Raw genomic sequence first — 24,492 nt, forward strand, 5'->3', positions numbered from 1 at the left:
GCAGCGAATAAACAATCATATTATTCTGTCAAAACCTATTAGGTGCTCTTTCTGACCGTCAAAACACTCCTTCTGCCTTCCCACCAGCAATGGAAACAACGGGAAATATGACTTGTTGATTGAGGTTAAACTCCATCAATTGTGACACAACTTCGTGCCTCCGGTTCCGATTCTCAGAACAGAAAGTGTCACGCGTTGATTTCCTTTGTGGGTTTTCCAACAGTACGCTCAGCTGATTAGTTTTAAGAAAACATTTATTCACATTGATATCAATACATTTCTGAGTGCATTTTTTACATACTGTATTTGTTGCATGTGGATAAATCTCTGTGCGTACTTCTCTTTGTGTGCCGCCTCACAAACATGCTCATAGTGTCAAAATGTGTACATTTGTGTGTGTGTTTATGTACTGGGGCATAAAAGAAACATCATTTCTGCATTTTCACTTGAATACTTATTTTTTGTACAATTTCTCTTTCACTTAAGAGAGACAGAACCCAAACAAACAGGAAACAAAGAAAAACCCCAAAATGCAGGATCAGGTCTCAGCAGCAGACAGATACATGAGACATTAGAGCGTATGAACATATGGCATTCTCACACTAACATTTAGGATCTCACGTTCTACTAATTTAAGGCTACAACACTATCCCACATTCCTGAGGAGTTTGCTTCTCCTCCTGCTCCTTATTTTTGTCACCATAACTTATCCCTCTCTTCCTGTTAACTCCTGTGCTTTTGTCCATGTCATCTTTTGCATGTCCTTCTTCTCCTCTTTGTCTCCTTGTTTTTTTCTCTCCTTCTCCTCTTTATTCCTGGATGTTGAGGATCTGTGCAGACAGTCCGTGGTGCCAGTTCTTCAGCTTGGCAAAGCGAGGGCCTTTGACCTCTGACTCAAACTTCTCTCTGATGGTGAGAATGGTATGAAAAAACTGTTACATTAGGTGTTTTATGATAATTATAGAGATATACGTTGATATTGAGTTAGATGAGAAGACTGATATGACTAGGGTTGCCATCTGTCCCTTAAAATACGGAATCGTCCTTTATTTGACAATTAATTGTTGCGTCCCATATTGAATCAATACAGGACGCAAATTGTTCCGTATTTTCATAAATGTCCCATACACGTCTGTCACACAATCATCAAAATGGTATACGGAACAAAATAAAACATAGGAAATATTAAGGGCAGCTAATTTCTTCGACGTAGGACCTTTGTAGCGAGGACCCGATGCCAGGGCCAGCAGATAGACTTCTCTGTGTGCCCTGTCCTACTCGGTCCTATGGTCCTAACCGGTCCTCCCTGGTCCTACCAGGTCCTATGGTCCTACCCAGTCCTGTCCGGTCCCATGGTCATAACCGGTTCTGCCTGGTCCTACCCGGTCCTATGGTCCTGTCCAGTCCTGTCTCTGGTTGCCTGGTTACAGACGCTGCTGCTCCCGCGTGTTTAAAAATGTCTACAAGCGAAACTCCACCACGTCCACAGAAGCAAAAACATTTTCAAAATTGCAGACGTGATTGGGAAGACTGGAACACTTGGCAGTGGGTACAAACTGTGTTTTCTGTTGCTCATGGACTGGCTGAAGTAAGGCAGCATCAGGAGACCAACATGTTAAGAAACATGAGAACAGAGAGAATCCAACCAGTAGGTCACAGTTTATCATCCCCCAGTCATCTCCTGAAGTCCATATGGTGAGAGACATCAGTATCTGGTTGTTCATTTACCAGAGGATGCTTAGAATCATGCTGATGTGGTCTGTACTCTACAGTATTTTAGTGACTCAATAAATGCCTAAGTTGTTTAATATTATTTTAAACGCTTTTTAGTTATTAATAAACATGTATTTAATAGCCTATATGTAATCAATAAATGGCCTTTGCCTATCTAAAGAAAAACTCACTCATAACTCTGATATGTTAACAGCACTAAATAAATCAATAAATACATGCATACACACATAAATAAGTTAATACATTAACTGTGTTAAGGTAACATTTAGATTTAGATGAAAAAAAATGTCTGTAGAGAATTTCTTTGTCCAGTATTCTGCATTCAGTTGTTTGTTTTTGCAGAATCCAGTATTTCACACTGGTTGCTCATTTTATTTCATTAGTTTGGTTTCACTGTTTAAAATGATGCCACCTCTTTTCAGACAGAACCTGTGATCATAAAACAATTTAAAAAAATCTTAGTTTTGTGTTAATAAAGCACTTAAAGCTTTAAGTATGGCTAAATGCTTTTTTCAAAATTAAATGTATCACTCCTTAGGTGGTAGTGGCCCCAAGTTCAGTAAAGTTGGAAAGATATTCACAGATTCAGACTTCCAGCATCAATAACTCATTAGATATAGGTTGTCAAAACATAAACGGTGCCTCTTTCCCATCGTTGTAAGGTAGACAATGTGCTACAAGCCCAGTTTAAATGCCAAAGTGTCCAAAAGTGAGCGATGATGTCTCCTGAAACGACCACCTACCTTGACTTCGCCAGGGCTTCCTCATCTGGGTCTTGCACTGCAGAGACAGAAAATGGAAAGAAAAGGGAATTTAGCAATTACATATAAGACAAGAGTTTTAGCTAAGATGAGTCAAGAGAGAGGACAAAAGAAGAAATAAATGTACTCACGGTATTCAGTTCCAGTGATGTGGGCCAGAATCCTGAAGCTCTTAGACTGCAGGTTGGCAGCACGACGAGCCCATTCAGACATGTCCTGGACCGTCTCTCCTGGCCTGATCACTGCCTGGTACACTGGAGATGCACAGTCTACCACAGGGTCCTTCATGGGCAGAACTCCACTGGAGGACAGAAAGTATAGTTAGACCTCTGACTGTTTTTCATATTTACTGCATGTAAGGACTCCAAATGTAACAACTGAGCCTGTATCATGTAGTAAATGCCCATGATCCACTACCACCTACAACCACAGAGACTAACATGACTGTTGTCTTTTCTGGGTATGTTTTTGTTGGTGTTGTTGGTCTCAAATTGGAGGGATTGAAAAGCTGATACCACACTTAAAGGGTTGAGACGTTTCTAAGATGGTGAATGAGGAAAAAAAGGTAAATTTACATGTATGAATGTACATGTTAGCCACTTAAAACTTAAAAAAACATAGACTGAAATGCACAGAAGAACTGGTATACATTTTTTCCACACTTTTTCTACAAGGTAGAGATATGCTCTGTAAGAAAACTGGTGCAATTTATTTGTTGTTTGGTGTCTGTCAGTATCTTTTGGTATCATCACTCAGACATTTTCACATCTGTGACTATTTGCTTTTCATGTCAGGCGAGAATAGTTGAAAATAGACACCAATGTGCCGCACTGCACCACAAATCTTCCTAAAATTACATTCTGGTTATCAACTTTATTAATATAGATGTTTTTTAAAAATTATGGGCAGTTATGACATGACGGTCAGTAATTACATTTTTGTTCCTTCACTCAGAGTACAGTTTGTTAATCCTTTATATTCAACGTCTTTTTCTCATCCCAGAGTTTCATTCATAAAACGCCTGTAATGTACAGTACAATAACTGCTAGAGTGAGTTTACACAGCAATGTGAATGGATAGATAATGTTTTACTAGGATTCTTAAATGATTGTTAGAAAGTGAGTCGATACCGATTGGGCAGTAGTTGTTTAAAAACCTTCAGTTGGATACTCAGAACATTCCCATGCCATGAAATCCCATTAGATGAAATCCCATCAGGTTCAGGTTCAAGGCTGCGATGCTACTGGTTGTTTATTCAGAAGACTCTTTCAAAGGAAAACTTGCAATCTCACACTTGGAACAAAGTACCTGGAAGTACTTCCACATAGTCCATGATAGCCTCATGGTTAGTGAGTTTGTCCATCATCACGCCGGTTTAACACGTTTAAAACCACAAACAGTGACAGAGTAAAGAATAGGATGCTGTGGGACATTTTCAACTGGATATTAGTTTATGAGATACGGAGCAATGCACAAGCCATGAGACAACGGAGGCACATGTATGAGGAGAGGCGGGATGGAAGAGCAGCGCTGCGGTACTTACGCCAACGGAGAGCCCGCCTCCTCACTGAGGTCACGACCGGGAGGGGAGGATGGGGAGGGATGGGTGGAGGACAGCACAGGTGTGGTTGGTTGGTCGGATGGAATGAGCAGAGGAAAGTGGGTGAAAAGCACGGAGGAGTACGTGGCACAGACAGACAACGAGGAAAAGCCTGGGCATACGCTACTATTTCTATTCGTAGCAGCGTAGCCTTTACAGATGCTCAGAAGCTCCATTTCATTTGGGCTTTTCAAGCAAAGTGTCTTAAAGGGCCAGTTCACCCAAATTACAAAAACTTATAGTCTCTCATTTCCTGCAAACAGCATTGAGCTGCGCGGATAGTTTTGGCTTCATTTGAGATGTCCATTTGCAAGATTCCTTCATATAATGTTTTTGATATGTGATTTGTGATATGTTTGATCTCATAACAAAAATACATTAAAGATTTATTTCAATTTGATAAATGGCTCTAAATAGAACGACATCCATGAGCCCAGGTGACTGAGGCTGCTCTGGAGGAAAGCATGTGTAGTTTACCATTTTTTTGGAAACTAGTCATAGGGCGAAAGCTTTAGTGTTCAATTAATCTTTAGCTGAGAGTTAGTCTGACTCACTGAATGTAGACTATGGGTATAAATCTGCCATTGGTGCACATTTCTCATAGCTTTCTCCTCCTCTTCTGTTATCTATGTGTTAGCATTTTCCAAATCCCCTTCACTACTGGAAACTACAAAAACAACCACCGGGCAACAGCCAAAATGCTGAAAATTCTAAGTTTTCCCCAAGTTTTGGATCATGTAATAAAGTAGCCCTGCTAATTTATCCACTCCTGCAAATATTCCACCAAAACAATTCACCTTTCTCCACTTTAATTTCAATAACTACACAGAGTAGGTTCATTTGTATCGTCAGTTTATTGGAGAGAATTATGTTCTGTTTGTTTTAAACATGATATATAAATAACGATGACTTGATTTTTCTGAGTTAACATTGTCGGTGCACCCTGTTCTTAGCCTCAAGATAATTGGGATTGGTTCAAAGAAATACAAAAAGGCCAGCATTATCCCCTTATAGCAGAATAACAATGAGGTGCAGTCAGACCATTCTACACAGCATTGTGTCGTGACGCTAGCTGAAAGTGAACTGATTAAACTGAGTGTATTACTGTCATTATTTCTACAAAGTAAAATCTGTGGTTTCAGCTTTTAAGCTCAGTCTTTGGAGGCATGAATTCCCAAAGTTGTGACCTAAAATTACAGCATGGCTCGATACCACTAACAGAAAGTGAGAAAGTATTTATTTTTTGTAATTTGGGTGAACTGACCCTTTAACTTCTCAGCAGGTGGACCTGTTGGATCTGTGCGATGTGATATCCAGTGCATGAGAGGCCATAAGAGACCAGGGAGGGGGTTAGTTTGGCTGTGGGACCTCACCTGTCGTGTCCCTTGGCCTGCGACTGCCCTGCGATGGCGTCCATGATGGCGTCCTGTGAGTACATGCTGATTGGTGTGTTGTACTGAGCGTGAACGATAGTGGCCTTTCCTCCTGGACCCCTCACCTCAATGGGCTTGTGGGTGGACAGGGCTGAGTCTTTCAGAGCAATGGGGTTGAAGCTGGGAGTGTATTCCACACTGTGAGAAGCAGGGAGGGAGGTTTAAAGGTCAGCGGGTCTCAGAGGGAGGTTTCAGGTGCAGGGGTGAAGAGTTCAAACATGAGACGTTAGCAGACGGGGACAGCAGACAGGAATATGAGATGAAAAGAAGAACATGAGAGGAAAGAAGCAGCAGAAAAAGCACCAAAGTGAGGATAGGGAATTGGGTCAATGCGTAGTATTGCCACTGACAGACAGGGGGAGCTGTTGTACTGCTCAGTATTGGGTTTTAGAGGGACCTCACATGCTGGATGGACCCTCAATTACACTGAGCAAATCACATGTCTGATGACAAAATAAAAGCTTTTATCTGAAACAAACAATAAAGTTGACATTCCATCCAAAGAAAAGCAAACATGCCAATGGGCAGGCCAAGGTGACAGACCATTATCTGCATGTTTAAAACGACACACACCGAAACACACACCAACATCACAGCGGATGTTTTACTGATACACAACGCTGACAAGCATAAATGTACAAAGCACACACATGTAATGCTGTCACTCATGCATTCAAATACACCAATAGAAATCACCAAAATGGCCGGCAGAGGTGGAAAACCTGATCAGCGTTTAAACACTGACTCTGGTAAAGTACTAGCACCAAAATAGTGTTTTCACATGAATGACAAGTTCAGGTTAATTACTGTGTCTGTTTAGTTAGTGTCTCTTTTATATCATATACTGTTTTTCTATAAAGAAAATAGAACTACAGCTGTCAGATAAATGTAGTGAAGATTATCTTAAAATATTTTCCTCAGAAATGGAACAAAGTAGAAATTAACCAAAGTAAAGTGACTGTAAGTAGATGTAATATTTTTTTCCTTAAACTTGTAGGGACCAGATGCTGTCAATAACATTACTTAACTTTTGAAATTGGGATTTTTTTTGTAGAGTTTATCTGGTAAAAAAAATTAACAGCACAGTCTGGTATCCCTAAATTATGCATAATTATAAAACTAAAATGAAAAAATAAGTGTTTTCTTGTCTTTGCTTCAAACCAAAGATGTCAGAATCAACATAAATTAAAAACCAATCAAACAAATTACATTTGTGGTTTTGGGCAATTTGGATTTTTTTGGTTTTTCAGTTGGAAACCAATAACAAAACTTATTTTGCTGTTTAGCTGTTTTGTTTCTTAATTTTTTTGTTTTGAGTTAAAATATGAACAGAAGGTTTCATTTAAATTTTTGATTCTGGTTTAAAATTAAAAAGAAAAAAAAAACAGAAAGAAAATCAGAATTGCCCCAAACCTGATTGGTTCTTCAATTTTTGCTTGCGAAACCTGAAACAGTTTTTGGTTTTAAAACAAAGAACAGAAATCAGTTTCTATTAATCTAATCTAATATCCATTTATATCCAGATCCTTGCACCCTTAATGTCATTCCAGCTACAGAAAAGCACAAAGCTTTACTTCAACTTCACACACATGAATCCTTGTTGGACACAACTTCACTCCAAACCAAAACTCCCAGTAGCAGATCTCTAAACTCTGATAGAATCTCTACTGAGGTTCACTTCATGCACATGAAATGCAGAGAAACGAGTCGGTACTGACTTTGCAGCTGTGTTTGCGATAACCTGAAACACACCAGAGGAACAGACATAGAAAGAAGAAGAGAATGTAATGAATCATTGGAGGTGATAACAATAGCAGCGTGTGTGTTGTAGGAAACTATCCAATGGCAGCGCTCTGCTGTAATCCATGCACAGGTCAGAATAGCAGCCGTTTGTCACCTCTGGGATATTTTCCTGCTCGATCTGCATCCTCAGAGTGACTGACAAGAGCAGCAGCGTTTCAGTCACATGACGCAGGACAGTGGGGGGTTACAGAGACACATTTAGCACAGGACAGACAGAAATGAACACACAAACACAACACAAACCACCTGATCCGCTTATGTCAGAACTGCAGTCATTAACTGCAGGTGACTCTGTAATGTATGGAAAGGATTTGACTTTTTTTTTAGCTCTTTTACCAAGAATCTGTTCAGGAGATCCCATAAAATAAAGGGTATAATCTACAAAACATGAGCAAAATGTAACAGAAGGTGGGATTTCTCTGTGCTGTGCTGTTAACAGCTTCTACAGCAAGAAACTGAGACTTTAGAAAAAGGTAAAATGTTAATTAAATTGTACTTTTTTGAGTCTGTGTTAAATCTTCATGGGTTGATCACATGCTAGGAGCGCTTTGTCACTCAGGTTATGTTATTGATGGTATTAAGTCCTTGAAAGTGGTTGAAGGAAGGTTAATGCATGAGAATATTTAGTTTCATCAATTTTTTTAAAAATTTGTGACCTTTATTTTTGTATATATCTATGGATCCTTGCATTTTGTTGTTGCTAAGCTAGTTAACAAAGCCAAATAAGGCTCATAATTATTGGATGCAGATTGTTTTTTTTAACTTCGGGATAAAGAAATCTGTAAAAGCAAGATTGCAATATCTGACAAAGACTGTCAGAAAACTAAAAATGAAATAAAAAGATACAGCTACATTGTTCGGCCTTTCTGTTATCTGCTTTAAAGATGTAATTATTAAAAATAACAACCACTTCTACAAAGTAATGCAAAGTAACTCACTTGTGCTAGCTTATTTTAGTGTTTTCTGACAACAGTTCTACTTTTTCACTATTTTTTGTTAAGTGATTCTATTCTCTAATCACAGTTCAAGGAGACATGGTGTTTAATGATTTAAATCACGAGCTATAGCGAATTTCTGCAGAATTTAATTAGCATAACCAACATCAAGTTGTGCTTTTTCAGACTTCTTCACACAGACTGACCTTCATGTTAACTGTGATTAGACTCGACATCACTGGCTTCATCCTCAGAGTAAACGTGATCAATTCCACTCTTGAAATGCCACATATGCATCAGCCGGGGGGGTCCATGTGTGCAGGACATGTGTGTTGTGTTCAGGGTACAGTAGATAAAGTGAAACGTGCTCAGCAGCATCTCCCTATAGATGCCGGCTCTTATCTCAGGTTGGGCATTCAGGGGATTCAGGATGATGGTGTGTAACCAGAGCGGAACATTCCATAACCAGCATGTACAACAGCTGCTGTGTGTGTGTGTGTGTGTGTGTGTGTGTGTGTGTGTGTGTGTGTGTGTGTGTGTGTGTGTGTGTGTGTGTGTGTGTGTGTGTGTGTGTGTGTGTGTGTGTGCTGAATGTACTCAGCTGCCTTCGTGACAATGCCGTCATCATTCTGAGCTCTGCCTGAAGCACGTTTCCCAACACCTGACTTACCGTTTGGCCGTTACTGTAAAGCAGCTCGGCTCCAGAAGAGAAACACATTAGTGGAGACTGATACTTGGATGTGATACGTCGGACCGCGAACAGATTACACCCTTAATTAACCTCCGCAAGTATTCTGTGAGTGAGTTCAGCCAAACTCATCCCTCTGAGGAGACTCCCCTCACAGCGGCTATGACTAAAGTCCTACAGAACTCCAGCTACTGCAGCGTAAAGTTCAGGCAGGATTAAAGTATTGTGGATCAATAAATCCCATATGAAGTCCACCACCAACAACGCAATGTCAACTAAATATACAGCCTGATGCGGTCTATATTTATGAATACAGTGACATTTACCTGGGCATTGTAGTTTATTTTGAGTCAACCCCGCTTGGTCCTTCTGCCAGAAATACTCAGAGCTCAAAACGTGCAGGGCTCAAAATAGTCCCTGACAAATGCACGACTTAATCCTTACTTACTGTTCTAGGAAACTAGTGAGCTATTTTAGAAAATACAACTATATATTCATGGCTTTTTTCAAAAATTATTTCTGAGAAACCTACAGATTTGGGGATTTAAAGGTTACAGACTATCTCATCGTTGGTTTGGTATTTTATTTCTCCTGGGATGAATAAAGTATCTATCTATCTATCTATCTATCTATCTATCTATCTATCTATCTATCTATCTATCTATCTATCTATCTATCTATCTATCTATCTATCTATCTATCTATCTATCTATCTATCTACAGTATCTGTCTATCTGTCTATCTATCTATCTATCTATCTATCTATCTATCTATCTATCTATCTATCTATCTATCTATCTATCTATCTATCTATCTATCTATCTATCTACAGTATCTGTCTATCTGTCTATCTATCTATCTATCTATCTATCTATTTAGATTTAAGAAAATATTTTGTAGCTCTATTTTTCATATAGTTTTTAATATTTATCATATATATTGGACATGTTTTTCATCCAGTGATCCGAGCTGAAAATGGCCAAATATACCAAAATAAGTTTGAGTATCTTTCAGTAATTGTAGTATAGCAGATAATGTGGCTAAAATGATTCATCAAGCTAATGAGATTCAATTAGTTGCTCAACAGAAACTATTTTTCAAGCAATCAGTTAATTAATAGGATTTAGGCAAAGTTTTAGCCAAAAATCGTAAAAATTAATCGGTTTTCCATTTTTTGTTTAATTAAGATTGTTTTCTGTTGTTCTTCTAATCACTAAAGTTGGACAAAACAACACATTTGAAGACATCACTACTCAGCTCTGGGAGGTGTAATGAGCTTTTTTAAAAAAAAAAAAATTCACTGCTCATCTACAATATTCAGATATTTTTTTTTTTTATAAAGGTGAAGATTAAATACAGGAACCTGTATGTCAGTTAAGGGACCTCTGCTGGCTGATGGCTGTTACGTGACCCAACGTTTACCTCTACTGTAGTTACCTCCACATCACCGACTTTAAAAAAGCATCACAAGCAAGTCTCTGCTTCAAATAGAATAAAAACTCTGCTCTGGGCTTTGGATTCCCATCAGTGTCGGGGGGAAAAAGGGGCAGATGCATGTTTCAGAGGAGCTGAAACAGCAAAAAGAGTTCATGCCATTTTTGCAGCATCATCTCTCTGGTTTCATTTCTATTTCACAATAAATGCACCATTCAGGAGATTTGAAGCACCCAGAAGCTCATTCACACCCTCTTCTAAGCCCTGCCCTCTCCACTCTGACTTTTCTGGACGGCATATGAGACATCTGAATGCAGCGCTGAGGTGGCTCAACCTTTAGTACAGAGTCTTACAGATCTGTAACAGAGATCCCAGAATGACCCTGTAGTCCGATCTCCTGCTATTCTGTTACCTGGACGCCGGCCAGGTACGCTTGTGTGTACAATCCTGAAATAGTGCCACGTGTGAGATGTATGAATACTGGGATGGCAGTGGAAAGTTCCGAGTACATTTTGTCATCAAGGTCCCGTTAATGTGAGGTTAAACCAGGGAGGTGTGACTTCATTCCTCTGGGGGGAAACACCCATAAGGCGCCACTGAGGTAGAAAAGTGCCACATAGTTTACTATTTATAGTGAAAAGTAGTATTTTTGTGACATCTTATTGCACTATTTTAGTAGGAGTGCTGGTTTTAGGGGATCCTTGAAGGAGTTAAATCTCCTTCTTAGAACCGGAGGTAAAAACGTGCTGACCTACCCAAACAGTGATGAAACTCCTAGGGCAGCTGCAGATCCCTCGCCTAACTTGCCCTGCATTTGCATCATTTCCTTCACAGTCTCCGGGGAGTAAAGGCCGATCGGGGAATTATACTGCCCCCGCTGACCTGCCGGGGATCCCGCTGCTGGGAAGAGATTCCTTTTGCAGAGTCTTTTATCCTCCGTTTGAAACTCTCCTGCAAAATGTTCCTCTTGTAACTCCTTAAAAAGTGGGACAATGTCAAATGAAGGTAGATATGTGGCTAGAGAAAGAAGCTTTGAGGTTTAAACTAAAGGTAGTAGCCTGTTGTTGGTGTTTGGGGGTTTGCTGACCTCTGACCAGTGATCCCTGAAGATGCAATGTCAATATTTTACACCAGAGGGCAGCAGAACACTACCTGATGGCTAAATTATAGAATATTTGTACAAATAGGTAAAGGAAAACAGCACAAAACACAGAAAACAAACATATATACAAACATATACACATAGATATATGATATTTGGTGTTTTTAGGTGTTGATATGATGACATAAGGAGGTGTTTTATACCTTCTGGTGGGGGATGACTGGCATGGGTGAGTCCATTCTTGGAGTTGCTGTGGGAACTGGAGCGGGACGTCTTGATCTGTAGATTACATCATAAAAAATGAGTTAAAAATGAATTAAACAGTCTCTCTAATCAAAATAGTGTTTCCTTTTGGTCCTTTTTTGGATATTTGAGCTGCAGAATAAGGCTGTTTTCAAATTCTATTGTAAAAAGGGGGAAATCTTCTCTGTGCTCACCTTAAATGTGAACTGAACGCTTCAGTACATACGTGCAGGATTTAGTTACATCACGGCTAACTTAGGAGCTAGTTCTGCTCAAGTATATCACTTACACAAGTGTGAACTGGAATCCTCCACTGAATTCTTGAGTTATGTTGAACAACATGTGCTACTTTTTCTTTTTATTGCTTCCTTCCTGATTCACCCCATGCCCATTTTTCTTCACAAATATTATCCATCTCCTTAAAGGTTTCCTCTGCATCATCTACTGAAGTCTGTGTGGATGTTTGTTTCTGTAAAAGTGTACTGCCTGTTTACTTCAGCATTGTGAGCGACAGTTTGGTGGTAGCAGACTTGATCTTGTTCTGAGCCTCCAGGTGTGTCATCCCGTCGGTGCTGACCCCGTCGATGGCTGAGATGACGTCTCCCTGGGCCAGGCTGCCGCCCGCCGCCTTGCTGCCCGGGGTTATCTATGGAGGGGTCAACAGGGCAGGTCACACTAGGACCACTGACACAGATTCCTCAGGAAACTCAAAAACATATGCAGTTCCACGCACACAGTACAAACTGGCCTGATATTTATGCATCCTGAGGAACAAAAGAAACTTAAAAGCTTTGATGCATATCAGGAAAGATGTAAATAATTTGTGGTAAACTCCAGTTCAATACAGCAGCGACTCCACGCATTTATGTATGCTGCGCGAGTAGCAGCTCAGTAAATGAGCCTTAAAGGTAGAGAAAAGCTGATGAAGCACAACAAATAAACCCCTCAGCCCTGCAGATGAACGTCTGGGTGTGTGTTGTGTTAATGGACTGAACAGAACCACGGTTTGTTTAAGAGTCTGCAGCAAATGAGGCTGTCTGGAACAAATGAGGAGAAGAGACGCAGCAGGATTTCAGAGGCACAAAAGAGCGGAGAGAAGAATACTTTTTATTTCTGATGTTAAAAATAATGTCTCATGTCTTGGTGTTTGCTGTTGGAACAGACGTGGGAAGAGAAACTAGACTGAAATCAGGTATTAAAGGCTGAGGCAGGCTGCAGACAGATGGAGATGAATGAAACTGTACTGGTTGAAAACGCTTTTGTTCCTGCAGATCTTACAGTTCTTTATCACCATTTTTAGTTAACTTCAGTTTAATGCTCTGCTGAAAAGCCAGACTTTAGCGGTTAAACTTCACTGAGAGGAGGTTTAAGTGAGTTCAGAGGCCTGAGTTATATAGTATTGAGTCTAAGCTTACAGTCAACTCGTTAAAGAGTTAAAAATAAGCAACGCTGTTGATGCCTGAGTCTTCACTGTGATTGACCCCCTCCATCCCCCAAACACACACACACACACACACACACACACCTGCCACTGACATTCACACAACACTTCCTTGAGTGATTTTTTTCTTCTATTTACATTACTTCTGTGCGATCCACGTTTGAGACTACTTCTTCTTCACACCGTCTCCTGCGCCCTTGTTCCTGCCGTCTACCTTCCTCCTCTCCTGTCTGCTTTTTGAGCGTCTCTTTCTTCCTTTCACTATTTGAATTTCAGTCACTTTGTCTGAGTACAAAAAGTGGAGGTACAGTAGGTGGCAGCAGGCAGGTGATAGCAGATGGAGAAAAATTACTTCTGCCTCGGCGCAATCAAACACATAGAGAGACACAAAGCGCTGCCTGAGCAGTCTGTCCTGCATGTTTTATATGCATTAAAGACACATGACAAACAGGAGATGGAGGATGATTCTGTCTCAACTGGATTTGAATGCTTAAAATGATAGAAAGATCAGCATGTGCAGTGGTTCAGATTTTTTTTTGCTGCACATGCATGAACTCGTTGGCCAATCAGAGAGGTACTTTCATTCATTTAGAAATATCTCAGTCTCTAGAGAGCATGTAAATAGACTCAAGTGCAGATGACACATAGTGAGAAGGTCAGGGTTAGTTAGCTACTGTACTTTTTTAAAAACTTTTTATGATAGGAACCATTTAATCAGCAAATAATGACACGAGTCACATATTTAAAGTTCTCTGCTTTGACTTTGTTAACAAGACGTAAGGAATCCGCCTCCTTCATTCCTTTTTCCTTTCTTAGTTCTTGGCAAAAGTGGGTCGAAACCCAAACCGTGGCGGTGCTACGTCAAACTGTAATATCACCCCACGACTTGTCAACCTGCCGTGTTTTATGTTGACCTGTCGCAGCCCATCAGGACCAACACAAATCCTATGATACAATGCTCTACCAGATCAAAGCTTCTCCCCCTCGGCTTTGGCTTCCTAATACCAGGATCAGAAGACAGTAAAACTAACAGATGTCTGGAGCTGTGAATCAATATGACACATGGTGACCACCAGCTCAGCATCAATCAGGATTCAAGAATGAGGAGCTGGAGGTGGGAGGGAGTTGATATGCCGCTATGATGCTACTCAGGTGAGCATCTCACTCAGTCCTCCCTGAATCCACCCTGAACCCATCTCCTAGCTGGCTCCAGAAGCCGAAGTCGAGGAGTAAAGCTTACTAAAGGTAACACAAGCTGCGGTTAGCCTCCGAGCACTCTCCACTTCTTTCCCCGTCCCGATCCCACCCCTCTCCACCCATCCACCTCTCCTCCAATGCTATTTAAAGGAAATGCTGTAAATACACCAGCAGTCCTGCCAGAGAGAGAGCAGAGAGGAGACAGAGGGAGGGAGAGTTTCTCCTGCAGAACATGTTTCCGTAAACTAAAATTTAATATCTAAACTAAGCGGTTGAGGATTTTTCATTGTCTGTATAATAAACAAGAGTCATTACATTTGTCGGTTACTTTATCTGTTGTTTTCGACAGTAGAAACAAGTCTAACTTTGTCACATTGCATCTTTAAAAACATAATTTTACACTGATATTAAGTTTAATTTAAAAATCATGGTCAAAATCATCAATAATCACTCACTGCATTCATAATTTGACTGTGCAGAGTTAAATGTTAACATCTTAATCACGATTAATCAAGCCGAATATCAGGTTGGACTTCTAATTTTAATAAAATTGAGAGAAAATCTACATTTTACCAAGTTTTTTTATTAATAATTTAATGGAAACTAGTAGCAGTAGGAGTGAGCTAATGCAGTAGCACCTCCACTCCAGTAAAACTATTCCTGTCTTTCCACTGCTGCTCTATTCTAGAAATCTCTCTGGAGATGACATCGGTGCCCTCCTCCCCATCATCATCATGTACAGCAACATTACATAACCGCTGCTCAGCCACACATACAACACATCACACCTGCACACGCACACATTTACAGTCGGCACATGCATAGACACACGCTTCATGTCTAATACTGTCAAACCAGGTGAAAAGGAGCAAATCTGGTTTACAAAAAGAAAGATTTCAAACATAGTGTGTTAATTGTTTTAAAGGACGGTATGGGAGGTTCTGTAATACATCTATAATCATTTAAAGCAGCTGTTAATGCGACTAACAAGTGGAAAATGTTGGATCTAATTTGGTTTTTCCTGAGACATCTTTAAATGTTTTCAGCTGCAAATCATCTAGAAGATGCTCATACAGATAATAAAGCAGGAAAAGTGATAAAAGTGAAGCTTTCTGAGCCTCAATGAGTTGTGTGTTTACATTATTCTGCACTGTGTGTGTGTTGTTTTCTTTTTTAATCAGTTGGAGTGAATTCATTTGAGGAAATCAGTCAGTCAGGTGAAACAATCTGAACTGAGGAGCTTTACTTTCAGTTTGCGTGCATCGTTTCTGTCACAGTCTTGTCAGTGTCACATAACTGTTTTGTTTCTTGTATGTTTAAGTTGTCACAACAAATTTGCGCCTGCGACACGGTCCTTACCCTGGAGATGGTGAGAGGCATATTGAAGTCCTTTCCCCCCTGTAGTCTGAAGCCCCATGGAGCCGGGCCATTCAGAGTCACTGTGTACGAGCTCATCTTCGGCTAAATGTCAACACTCCTCCTGAGAAACTACTCCTGCTGACTGTGCTGGCTTCTCCTCCTGCTCGGCGTGCCCTTGTCCTCCGTCCTCCTGCCTGCTATCCTTTTGTCCCAGCCGGTCGCCTCGGTGGTCGCTCCTCCTCCGTCAGCCCCTGGCTTCACTACCGTCTCTCCTTGTCTGCTCCCAGCTCTCAGGACAAACACCCTGGGGTGGTGATGGTGCTGGTGGAGTGGGTGGGTGGGTCAGGTGCTCGTGGAGCCTCTGCAACACACACACAGATACACATTCATGCACACACACACACACACACACACACACACACACACACACACACACACACACACACACACACACACACACACACACACACGCACACACACACATAGAAAGAGAGTGCAGAGAGCCAAGCTGAGCCAAAAACCTTCATTTGTCTCTTAAGCCCTCAAAGTCTTACCCTGAAATCAAAACCTCCCGTCTAGCTAAGTGCAAAGGCTCAAAAGTCAACATTAAAAGTTAATATTAAGGTGGAGGAGAGTTTTCTTGCCTGCAGGGTTGCTGAGGGTGAGGGACAGACAGCCTAAGAATAGCAGAGACGAGCAGGGACACAGGGGCCCTGGCCCGTATAAGGCCTGAAACACGAAGCCCCAGAATGCTTCACTGCCGATTCATATCGCCAATATAGACCCCTCTTACTGCAACACATTCTCCCTCTCTTCCTACCTCCCTCTCTCTCCCTGCTAGCACTCTGCATGCTTCCAGCGCTCTATTATCTGTAATCAGTCTCTGTGCGCTGATGTCATTCACTTTTCACTCTCGCAGCCTTTCGTTATGCTCGAGAAAGGAAACAACAAATTACCCGACGCCAATTCCCTAGAAACACACCCAGCAAGGCTGATTAAGCTGCCAGCGCTCAGTCTGTCTGTGTGTTTGTGTGTCATACGGAGCAATTTAATTAGCAACCAACCACAGCTGCTGAGGTTAAACGGACACAAACAGCAGACTTTGTTTAAGAAGTAGTGACAGACTGCAGTTTTCTGTTTTTCCCCCTTCAAATCGCATTATGACGTTTTTGTGAATCGGCTCTGAATCACACACACCTTCTGCACACTGTGAAGTCTGCTGTGATGCTGCTCACCTGATTCTATGAAGGAAAAAAACTCCCTGCAGTCAGTGAACATGAGCCAATCAATAACTCAAGACAGCGCTTTTTAAACGCTCAGGCATGCATATTAATGACACACTCAGCTGGAAATGTCATGACAACTACATTTACTGCATTCTGCCAGAATCTACTCCAGGAGATTTATGGGTTCAGGGTGTTCAGAGTGTATATGTTGTTTGTTTTCTTGCCATGAGCTGGATTTAGACCATTCATATGTCTTAATATGAAAAAATAGTTATCTTAGCCGAGCACAAAGCAGGAAAAGCAGCAAGCCTGACTGTGCACAAAGTAAAATGTGACGAAAATTTACTAATTAGTATTCCAATTTTTGTTTGTGTATGATATTGTATGAATACATGCAGCAAAAATATAAATTCAACATGCAAACGGTCTTCTTCTCTGTCTTAGACACCAAGTTAAAAATCTAATTTCTCTTGTTGTGTTTACAAATTAACCAAATTAGCCAAACGTGCACAAAAAGTTTTCCAGCTGATCAACTGGTGACAAATTTCCGACCATTGATTTTATCCACAACCTCATCGGGTGTAGCTTTAACCCTGGTGTCGTCCTGCGAGTCAAGATTGACCTTTTTAAAGTTTGAAAAATGTGGAAAAAAATATATTTTCACAGTGAAACTTCTGATGTCCACATTTTCAACATTTTTGGGAAATCTTTGAAAATTTTTTGGTAGAAAAAAAGAAATGTTAAAAATGTTTCTTAAGAACATTCACAAAAAAATCTACCAAAATCCAGCGAATTTCGCTGGATTTTGGTTTTCTTGATCAACCTGCTGCCATTTCCAATATAGCTGACAATAATACATAGAATTTAAGAAAATAATACAACTTGTGTTTATATTTTTATTCAGTCTAGTTTCAATTTTTTACAAAACTTTGCAGCTCTTTCCTACTCCTTGGGGTTTGATGCTAAATCAAGTTGACTGACTGTTCATTCTAGCTTTGCAGTTTCCATACAGACAGAAACTGAATACTATTATGTCTCAAAATGTCAGATTAATCTTGCCAGCATAGAATTTATGGGAGAATTTGTCATGCAGTCCATCAAAGTAGAGCATATGGTGTATCCTGCAGTATATCACTGCTCCAGGGATCAGAAGGTGGTTTTCAACTTTCTTTGTTAACTTTCTGCTTCAACTTTAAACTAAATTTCTTTGACTAAGCCAGCCCTCTGGACTTCCAGGAAGCTGTGTTCCTATTGGCTGTCCAGGTGGCTGCTTGGTGTTATCAGGAACACCTGAGCAGCTCAGTGTCTTCCTGCTTTATTTAGCTGCAGCCAAACATTTCCTCTGCTTCTGTTCACCAGTGAACCGGGTTTGGCTCCGTTTCTTTAGTTTGTTTTTTAGGCGTTGGCTTGCAGCTTCCAGCAGTAAAATCATCTTTAATGTGTTTCTTGGTGTGTTTTAGGGCTTTGTACTGGATAGTTGTCTTGGTAAATGTGGTTCTTTAGCCACAGTTAGCACATGGTTCTAATGTGTGCAGTGATTAGTGGATTTGGTGCAGCTGTGTCTTTATCTTGGCTGTAGTGAGTCTTCAGAGGTTTTTGGTCAGACACATTCTGTATTCTTGTTTGAGAACCAACGTTGGTTGTCCAGAAGGTAAGAGTTCCTGTCCTGATTCTCTGTTTTCAGAGGTTCTCTGGTAGGCTGCAGGAGACTTTAGCGTTTGGGTTGTGCTAGTTTGGTTTTTGTATGGTTTCATTTGGACGACTATCTTGAGGCCCCTCCATGTGGTTTAGTGAGGTTTTCTGCAACAGTTCTACAAAGCAACCTGCAGCAGAAGAGACTTTGAGAGTTTTTAGGAAGTTCTGGAGACCAGACTTTAGAGCAGCAGAAACATTTGTCAGCAGTTTGAGCAGGAGAAGGTGAGCTTCAGAGTAGAAATGAGAAGGAAACCTTCTTGACCCGTGTGGTGAGGTCCTGTACCAAGAGTTTGAGCAGGTTGTGAAGAGTCTGTAGTTCTTTGGTCTGAAAGCACAAGAAGAGTCGACTCATTAAAGGAGAAAACAGGAGATATTGTTGGTTCTTCTGTCGCTCTGCAGTTTCCAGTTTCCTTAGACTGAATATCAAGTTTATATTTTAAATGATTTCCCATGTGAGCCCAAGAAGATTTCAATAAACTCCCTCCATCCCCTGAACACAACAGATTATACTACCATGTTAAATGCTTTTTTTTTTTTTTACGTTTTTGCGTTTTAATCATAGTTTTAATCATAGTTTTTTCTCTTTGCTTGTTTAGTTTTGTCATCTGTGTGAAAGGTGCTAAACAAATAAAGTTGAATTGATAAACTGAATAATTGACTAACTCATGATTGTGACAACAGAAGTATTTTCATTGTGATTTAAGGGTTTGTTTCATTTTTAAGGTTGGGGTTAAAATCTTGACAGAAAAAGAAGATTAAAGAAATAAACTACATAACAAAAAGCAATTAAATCAAAGGGAAAAAAATTTAATACAATAAAACTTTAAAATAAATGTTTTTGTTTAAAAAGTATTTTTTAAATGTTTAATTATGTAAAATATTTTCTCTGTAATTTTTAATAATTTTATTTAAAAAATTTTGTTTAATTTCATACTTGCATGTTTTGTATCGTGTTTAATTATCTCGGTCAATATTTTGTCAGTTTAATGAAGTTAAACATTAAATACAATTAAATGACACTAAATAAAATTACTAAAAATTACAGAGAAAATATTTTACATAATTAAACATTTAAAAAATATTTTTTAAACAAGAATAAGATTAAACATTTTAAAAAAATACTAAACATTTAATTGGATTATTAAACCTTTAAAAAGACAAAACATTTCATTAAAAAATTCAATGTTTAATTAGAAACTTAAATATTAAAGACAATAAAACTTTAAATAGGAATTAAACAGAAAATACAATGCAGCATTTAAAAAGAAAATTAAACATTAAAAAGTGGTAAAACAATTAAAAAGAAAAACATTAAAGATTTAATCGAAAATTTAAATATCAGGAAAGAAAAAAAAATTCCAAACAAGCCAATAAAACATTTGAAAAAAACAAACATTAAAAAGAGAAAACATTTCTAAATCAAATCAGACATTAGAAAAGAATAAAAGGTGAGAAAAGAGCAAAACTAAACATTTAAGAAGAATCAAACTAAAGACAAAACATTTGAAAAGACACCAGTTAAAGTTTAGAAGATCAAATTAAACAGAAGAGACAATAAAACAATCAAAAGGAGCAAAAACAGATAAAAGTCTTAAAGTGTTTTCTAGTCTGAAATGAAAACATCAAGTTGTTTCTTCAAACATTTCCTCTTTCTATGTTCTTGGTTTGATTGTGGACAGATTTACTAAGAACTCATTTCAGAAAACTGTTTTCTAGATAAAGTCTACTAGTAGTTGAAGGCATGGATCAAACTAATGTTACCTTCTGATTTCCACAAACTTTACTGTTCAGTAAAGAGAATCAAAGTTTGTTCAGGATTTCTAAACAACCCACAGGTGAAGGTCTGACAAGAACTCAGATGGATGGTCTAAATGTGAAATCAAGACTCATGGTCACAAGTTTTAAGGCTTCTATTAACCAGAAAGTTCAAACTAACAGAGAAGTACTGAGAAACTTTTAGGTTTTCAGTCCTCAGACTGTCTGAAGGTTCAAACTAACAGAGAAGTACTGAGAAACTTTTAAAATTTCAGTCCTCAGACTGTCGAAAGGTTCAAACTAACAGAGAAGTACTGAGAAACCTTTAAAACTTCAGTCCTCAGACTGTCTGAAGGTTCAAACTAACAGAGAACTACTGGGGAACTTAGAAGATATCAGTCCTCAGACTGTGTGAAAGCTCAGGTCCTGAGGACTCGGGAGGTGTGGAGGCTTTAGAAAGTCTTGGAACTGAGGGTTCCACCCTCCAGCACAAAGGCTGAAGTCCCACCTCCTGAGAAAAACGGTCGAGTCGAGACTCGAGTTAAAAAAAAAAACTCGAAAACGACAAAAAATAGATGACAAATGCGCAAAAAAAAGAAGAATTAGTATCTGAGCGGATAGCTCAGGGGGATAAGAGGAGAGACTACGGAGTGGAAGGTCGCAGGTTCAAGACCGGCCACTGGCAGTTTTGTTTCTTTGTCTTTGTCAGGATTTTGAGAAAATTTAAGAAGTGTCTGGTCTTGAACCAGCGACCTGCAGCTCCATAGGCAAATCCTTAACTCACTGAGCTACAGATCAGATAAGAAGAAATAAATTCGTCGTCCCTTTGGCATCGTAGTTTCTGTGTGACCACATGGGTGGAGCCAAGGCGGAGTCTGGGTGGAGTCAGGGCGGAGAGTAGGCGGGGAGGTGGGTGGGGGAGTAGAGGGGGAGGCCACCACCCACCTCCCCGCCTACTCTCCGCCCTGACTCCCCCCACGGCCCACCACACCTTCCCCCGCCCGACGAGTTTTTCGAGTCTCCACGAGTTCTTCGAGTCTCCACGAGTTCTTCGAGTCTCCACAGGTTTTCCCGAGTTTCTGGAGTTTCCACCAGGTCGGAGGCAGAACAAGTTGTCATGAAGAGGTGTTGAAGTCGGCTAGGATGGACTGACTTTTTACAGCGACTAGAAGGAAGACCACTAGAAGAGCAGGTCTTTAACCACCATCCATAAAATCCATGGAGTCGCTCCAGAGAAATGAAGGGAGGTCAACTTTTATCAACCTCCATCCAGATGTTCAACTTGATATCTTTACTTTGACATTTTTAGCACCACAAACCTTTAGTATCACACTTTATTATCATTTATTAGGACTTTAATGGAATCCGCCAGCAGATTTAGTTTTTGTTGACAAACTTTATTCTTGTCGTCGTGGAACTGCAGTATTTAAAACTGTTCCTTCTATTTGACCTCATGTTTATTAGTTTTAGTGGAGAAAGTTATTTTAGTTGTCAATTAGTCTCTTAAAAAACAAATAATAAATTGGATTAGTCAAGAGCTTTACATTTCTTATTTTGTCATATTTTAAATGACAAAAAATATAAAAATAAAGTAATTGGCGTTATATGAATAAAACTGAATTAAAACTGTATGTATCTTGTAATGTTGGAGTAATTCAGCCATATATGTTGGAAAACACATTTTCTTTGTCCATTAATCTGTTGATTGTTTTCTCCAATAATTCATTTCTTGTTATGGTTTATAAAATATCAAACCCAAATATATTCAGTTACTGTCATAAAAACCAAAAACATTTACATTCATGATGCAGGAATCAGACAGTTTTTCACTTTTTATCTTAGTCAGAAAGATAGTTGATAATGTGTGAATTGTTGCAGCTTGTGAGCCGTAAAAGGTTTTAATCTTTGGAGCCGAGTGTCAAAAAACATTTAGAAACCACCATCAATAAAACACTCAACAAAGATTTGAACATCATTAAAGGGAAATCCAACTTTTGCATGACAATGTCTAATTAAAGGACATTAATTTCCAAAGTAAATGTGTGATATTCATCCTCTGGAGCTTTCTCTTCACATCGTCTTCCACCTGGACTGGTTTGGTCGGGAGCATGTGCAACAAACATTTGAAAAACTGCACTTTAACATCAATGAATGACACTGAAGTTTAAGCTCTACATAAATGAGACTGAGTCTGGATGTGCTGCTCTGTCATTAACTCCTAAGTTTAGGGAAAGTTCAAACAAAAGAGAACAGTTCAGATCAGACTTGAGAATGAGCTTATTCTGAACAAACATCTCAGACTTTCTGAGCTTCAGCACCTCTAGCAAGATATTTTAACAACAAGCAACTCAAGAGATCCAGAAGTTGGAGAGAGTTAGCTTTAGCTGAGCCAAAGAACATGTGGGACGCTAACCTAGCAAACATTTCAGACTTTTCTCTGTGAATTCTGGGAAATAATTTACTATTTAATGACAGAGCTACACATCTAAACTCAGTCTCATTAAAACAGACTCCAATTCAGTGTCATCCATCCATATTAAAGTGCAGTTACCCAAAATGTTTGTTGCATGAGCTCCAACACAACCTGTCCAGGTAGAAGGCCACTTTGACAAACAGGAAGTGGAAGATTCCAAGCAGATTTATAGAAGGGGGAACTGGACTGTACTAAGCGTGGTCCAGTATAGAGGGGTGTTTTGTGGGTTTTTAAGGCTGATAATGATTATTAGTGAGACATTTGGAGTAGATATTCATTTGCAGTAAATGAAAGTATTTAAAATCTTGGAGTTAAACTTAGAAGAACACAAACTCTAACAGAAAACTTTGTTGATACGTTTTTGTTTTGTTTACAGATGTTAAGTTAAAGGAGTTTTATTCGTGACGTATAACCAATCAAATCACTCCAGAAGACAGAGCGACCACAGGTAGATTAAGGTTCAGAACCAAAGTAGCGCCATTTTTAAATTTATTTATTATCGTAAACCGGTAAAAAATAAAATACTGATAATCAGTAAATCAGTCAGCCCACAATTACTACAATTCTACAATGTATGTCTCTTTCTGGATTGTACTCAGCTGCATGCCTTCGTCCACCAGGCCTCCGTTGACTCGTCCCGCCTGCCGTCTCTGGAGCTGAAGCTGGATTGGAACAGACCAAAGTACAGTCCAATCACGATGCCAGCTGCCTCTCAAAAGGCTCCTTCATCTGGCAGGTGGCGCCACTTCTTCTGAGGGGAAGCTGAGCTGGTCCAGAAGAACTTTGGAGATGTGTTCCAGTGGTTGGTAGATGTGTGGGGAGATAGAGAGGGACCTTTGAATTATTCACAAAGGAAAACAGGGAACCCATTGGTAGTTTTAGTTTAGGGAGCTACTGCGGTGTGTTTTTGGGTTTTAAGAGGTGAACAGGAAGAGTTTTTTTTCCTATTGATTATCTTTTACTTTGTTCCTGGTTGGAATGCCCATCAATGTCAACATGAAGTTCACTTTTAGTTCTGTTTATTTATTTTTATTTTACTAACACCCATTTGCTTTTAACCCCCTCACATGTTGTGTTGTTATAAACTTACTCTTTCAAATAAACACTCGTCTAACCCTCTGGAAACCAGCGTTTTGACTGTTTTTGTGTTGCTCCTCACCTACTTCAGACAGCCAGGACATAACAACACTTTGTGGACTAAAGGCTAAACTATGACGTTTGTTGGGTGACATACTATACTATAGGCTTTTTTAATTGACATATTACCATGATGTTTTTGTTGTTTTAGTTTCTTTTGTTGTTTTTTAGCAACATTTTATAAGAATTTGAACAGTTTTTAAAATTACTATACTTTTACTTGTGCAATGAAATTTTATTCTATGGCATTTTTGAGACGACATATTATACTCTGATGTTTTCTTGAATAACATACTATTTTGACAATATGTTGCACTATGACATTTTTTGAACCACATATCATACATGACAATTTTAGGCAACATCCCATCATTTTGTGCTTTTTGAACCACATAATAATCTATGGGTTTTTTTTTTGCCGACATGCTGTACTATGAACTACAGGCCATACTATGTTATTCTTGAGTAAAGCATAC

The 24,492-nt window shown here is 39.4% G+C and overlaps 2 protein-coding genes and 1 long non-coding RNA gene across 7 annotated transcripts in view; all 3 read right to left on the reverse strand.

Moving 5' to 3' along the window:
* Positions 1-236: 236 nt before the first annotated feature.
* On the reverse strand, positions 237-15,875 carry ldb3b (LIM domain binding 3b). Of its 2 annotated transcripts, XM_023295213.3 has the most exons (9): positions 15,731-15,875; positions 12,228-12,379; positions 11,694-11,769; positions 7,247-7,269; positions 5,469-5,666; positions 4,039-4,062; positions 2,627-2,796; positions 2,478-2,514; positions 237-906 (listed from the first exon to the last, which is right to left on the reverse strand). In XM_023295213.3, exons 1-9 carry the CDS (start codon positions 15,824-15,826, stop codon positions 810-812), a joined length of 873 nt encoding a protein of 290 aa, XP_023150981.1. In that variant the 5' UTR covers positions 15,827-15,875; the 3' UTR covers positions 237-809. The 2 variants fall into 2 exon arrangements, with proteins under 2 accessions (XP_023150981.1, XP_023150982.1); XM_023295214.3 differs by lacking the exon at positions 4,039-4,062.
* LOC129347426 (uncharacterized) lies at positions 8,752-11,687 on the reverse strand. Its single transcript, XR_008599533.1, has 2 exons — positions 9,676-11,687; positions 8,752-9,635 (listed from the first exon to the last, which is right to left on the reverse strand). It is a non-coding gene; the product is annotated as an uncharacterized LOC129347426 (long non-coding RNA).
* LOC111585658 (melanopsin-A-like) overlaps positions 15,731-24,492 on the reverse strand; it is a 63,270-nt gene continuing 54,508 nt past the window's right edge. For 2 of the 4 annotated variants that reach the window (XR_008599532.1, XR_008599530.1), the window contains one exon: positions 23,352-23,660. The gene's annotated coding sequence lies outside the window, so the exon portion shown is untranslated. Of the gene's footprint in view, positions 16,092-16,284; positions 18,977-23,351; positions 23,714-24,492 lie in introns of those variants that run through there. The other 2 variants (XR_004846080.2, XR_008599531.1) reach the window with 2 other exon arrangements.

The sequence above is a fragment of the Amphiprion ocellaris genome, chromosome 18, assembly GCF_022539595.1.
Source record: "Amphiprion ocellaris isolate individual 3 ecotype Okinawa chromosome 18, ASM2253959v1, whole genome shotgun sequence".
Lineage (NCBI taxonomy): Eukaryota > Metazoa > Chordata > Actinopteri > Pomacentridae > Amphiprion > Amphiprion ocellaris.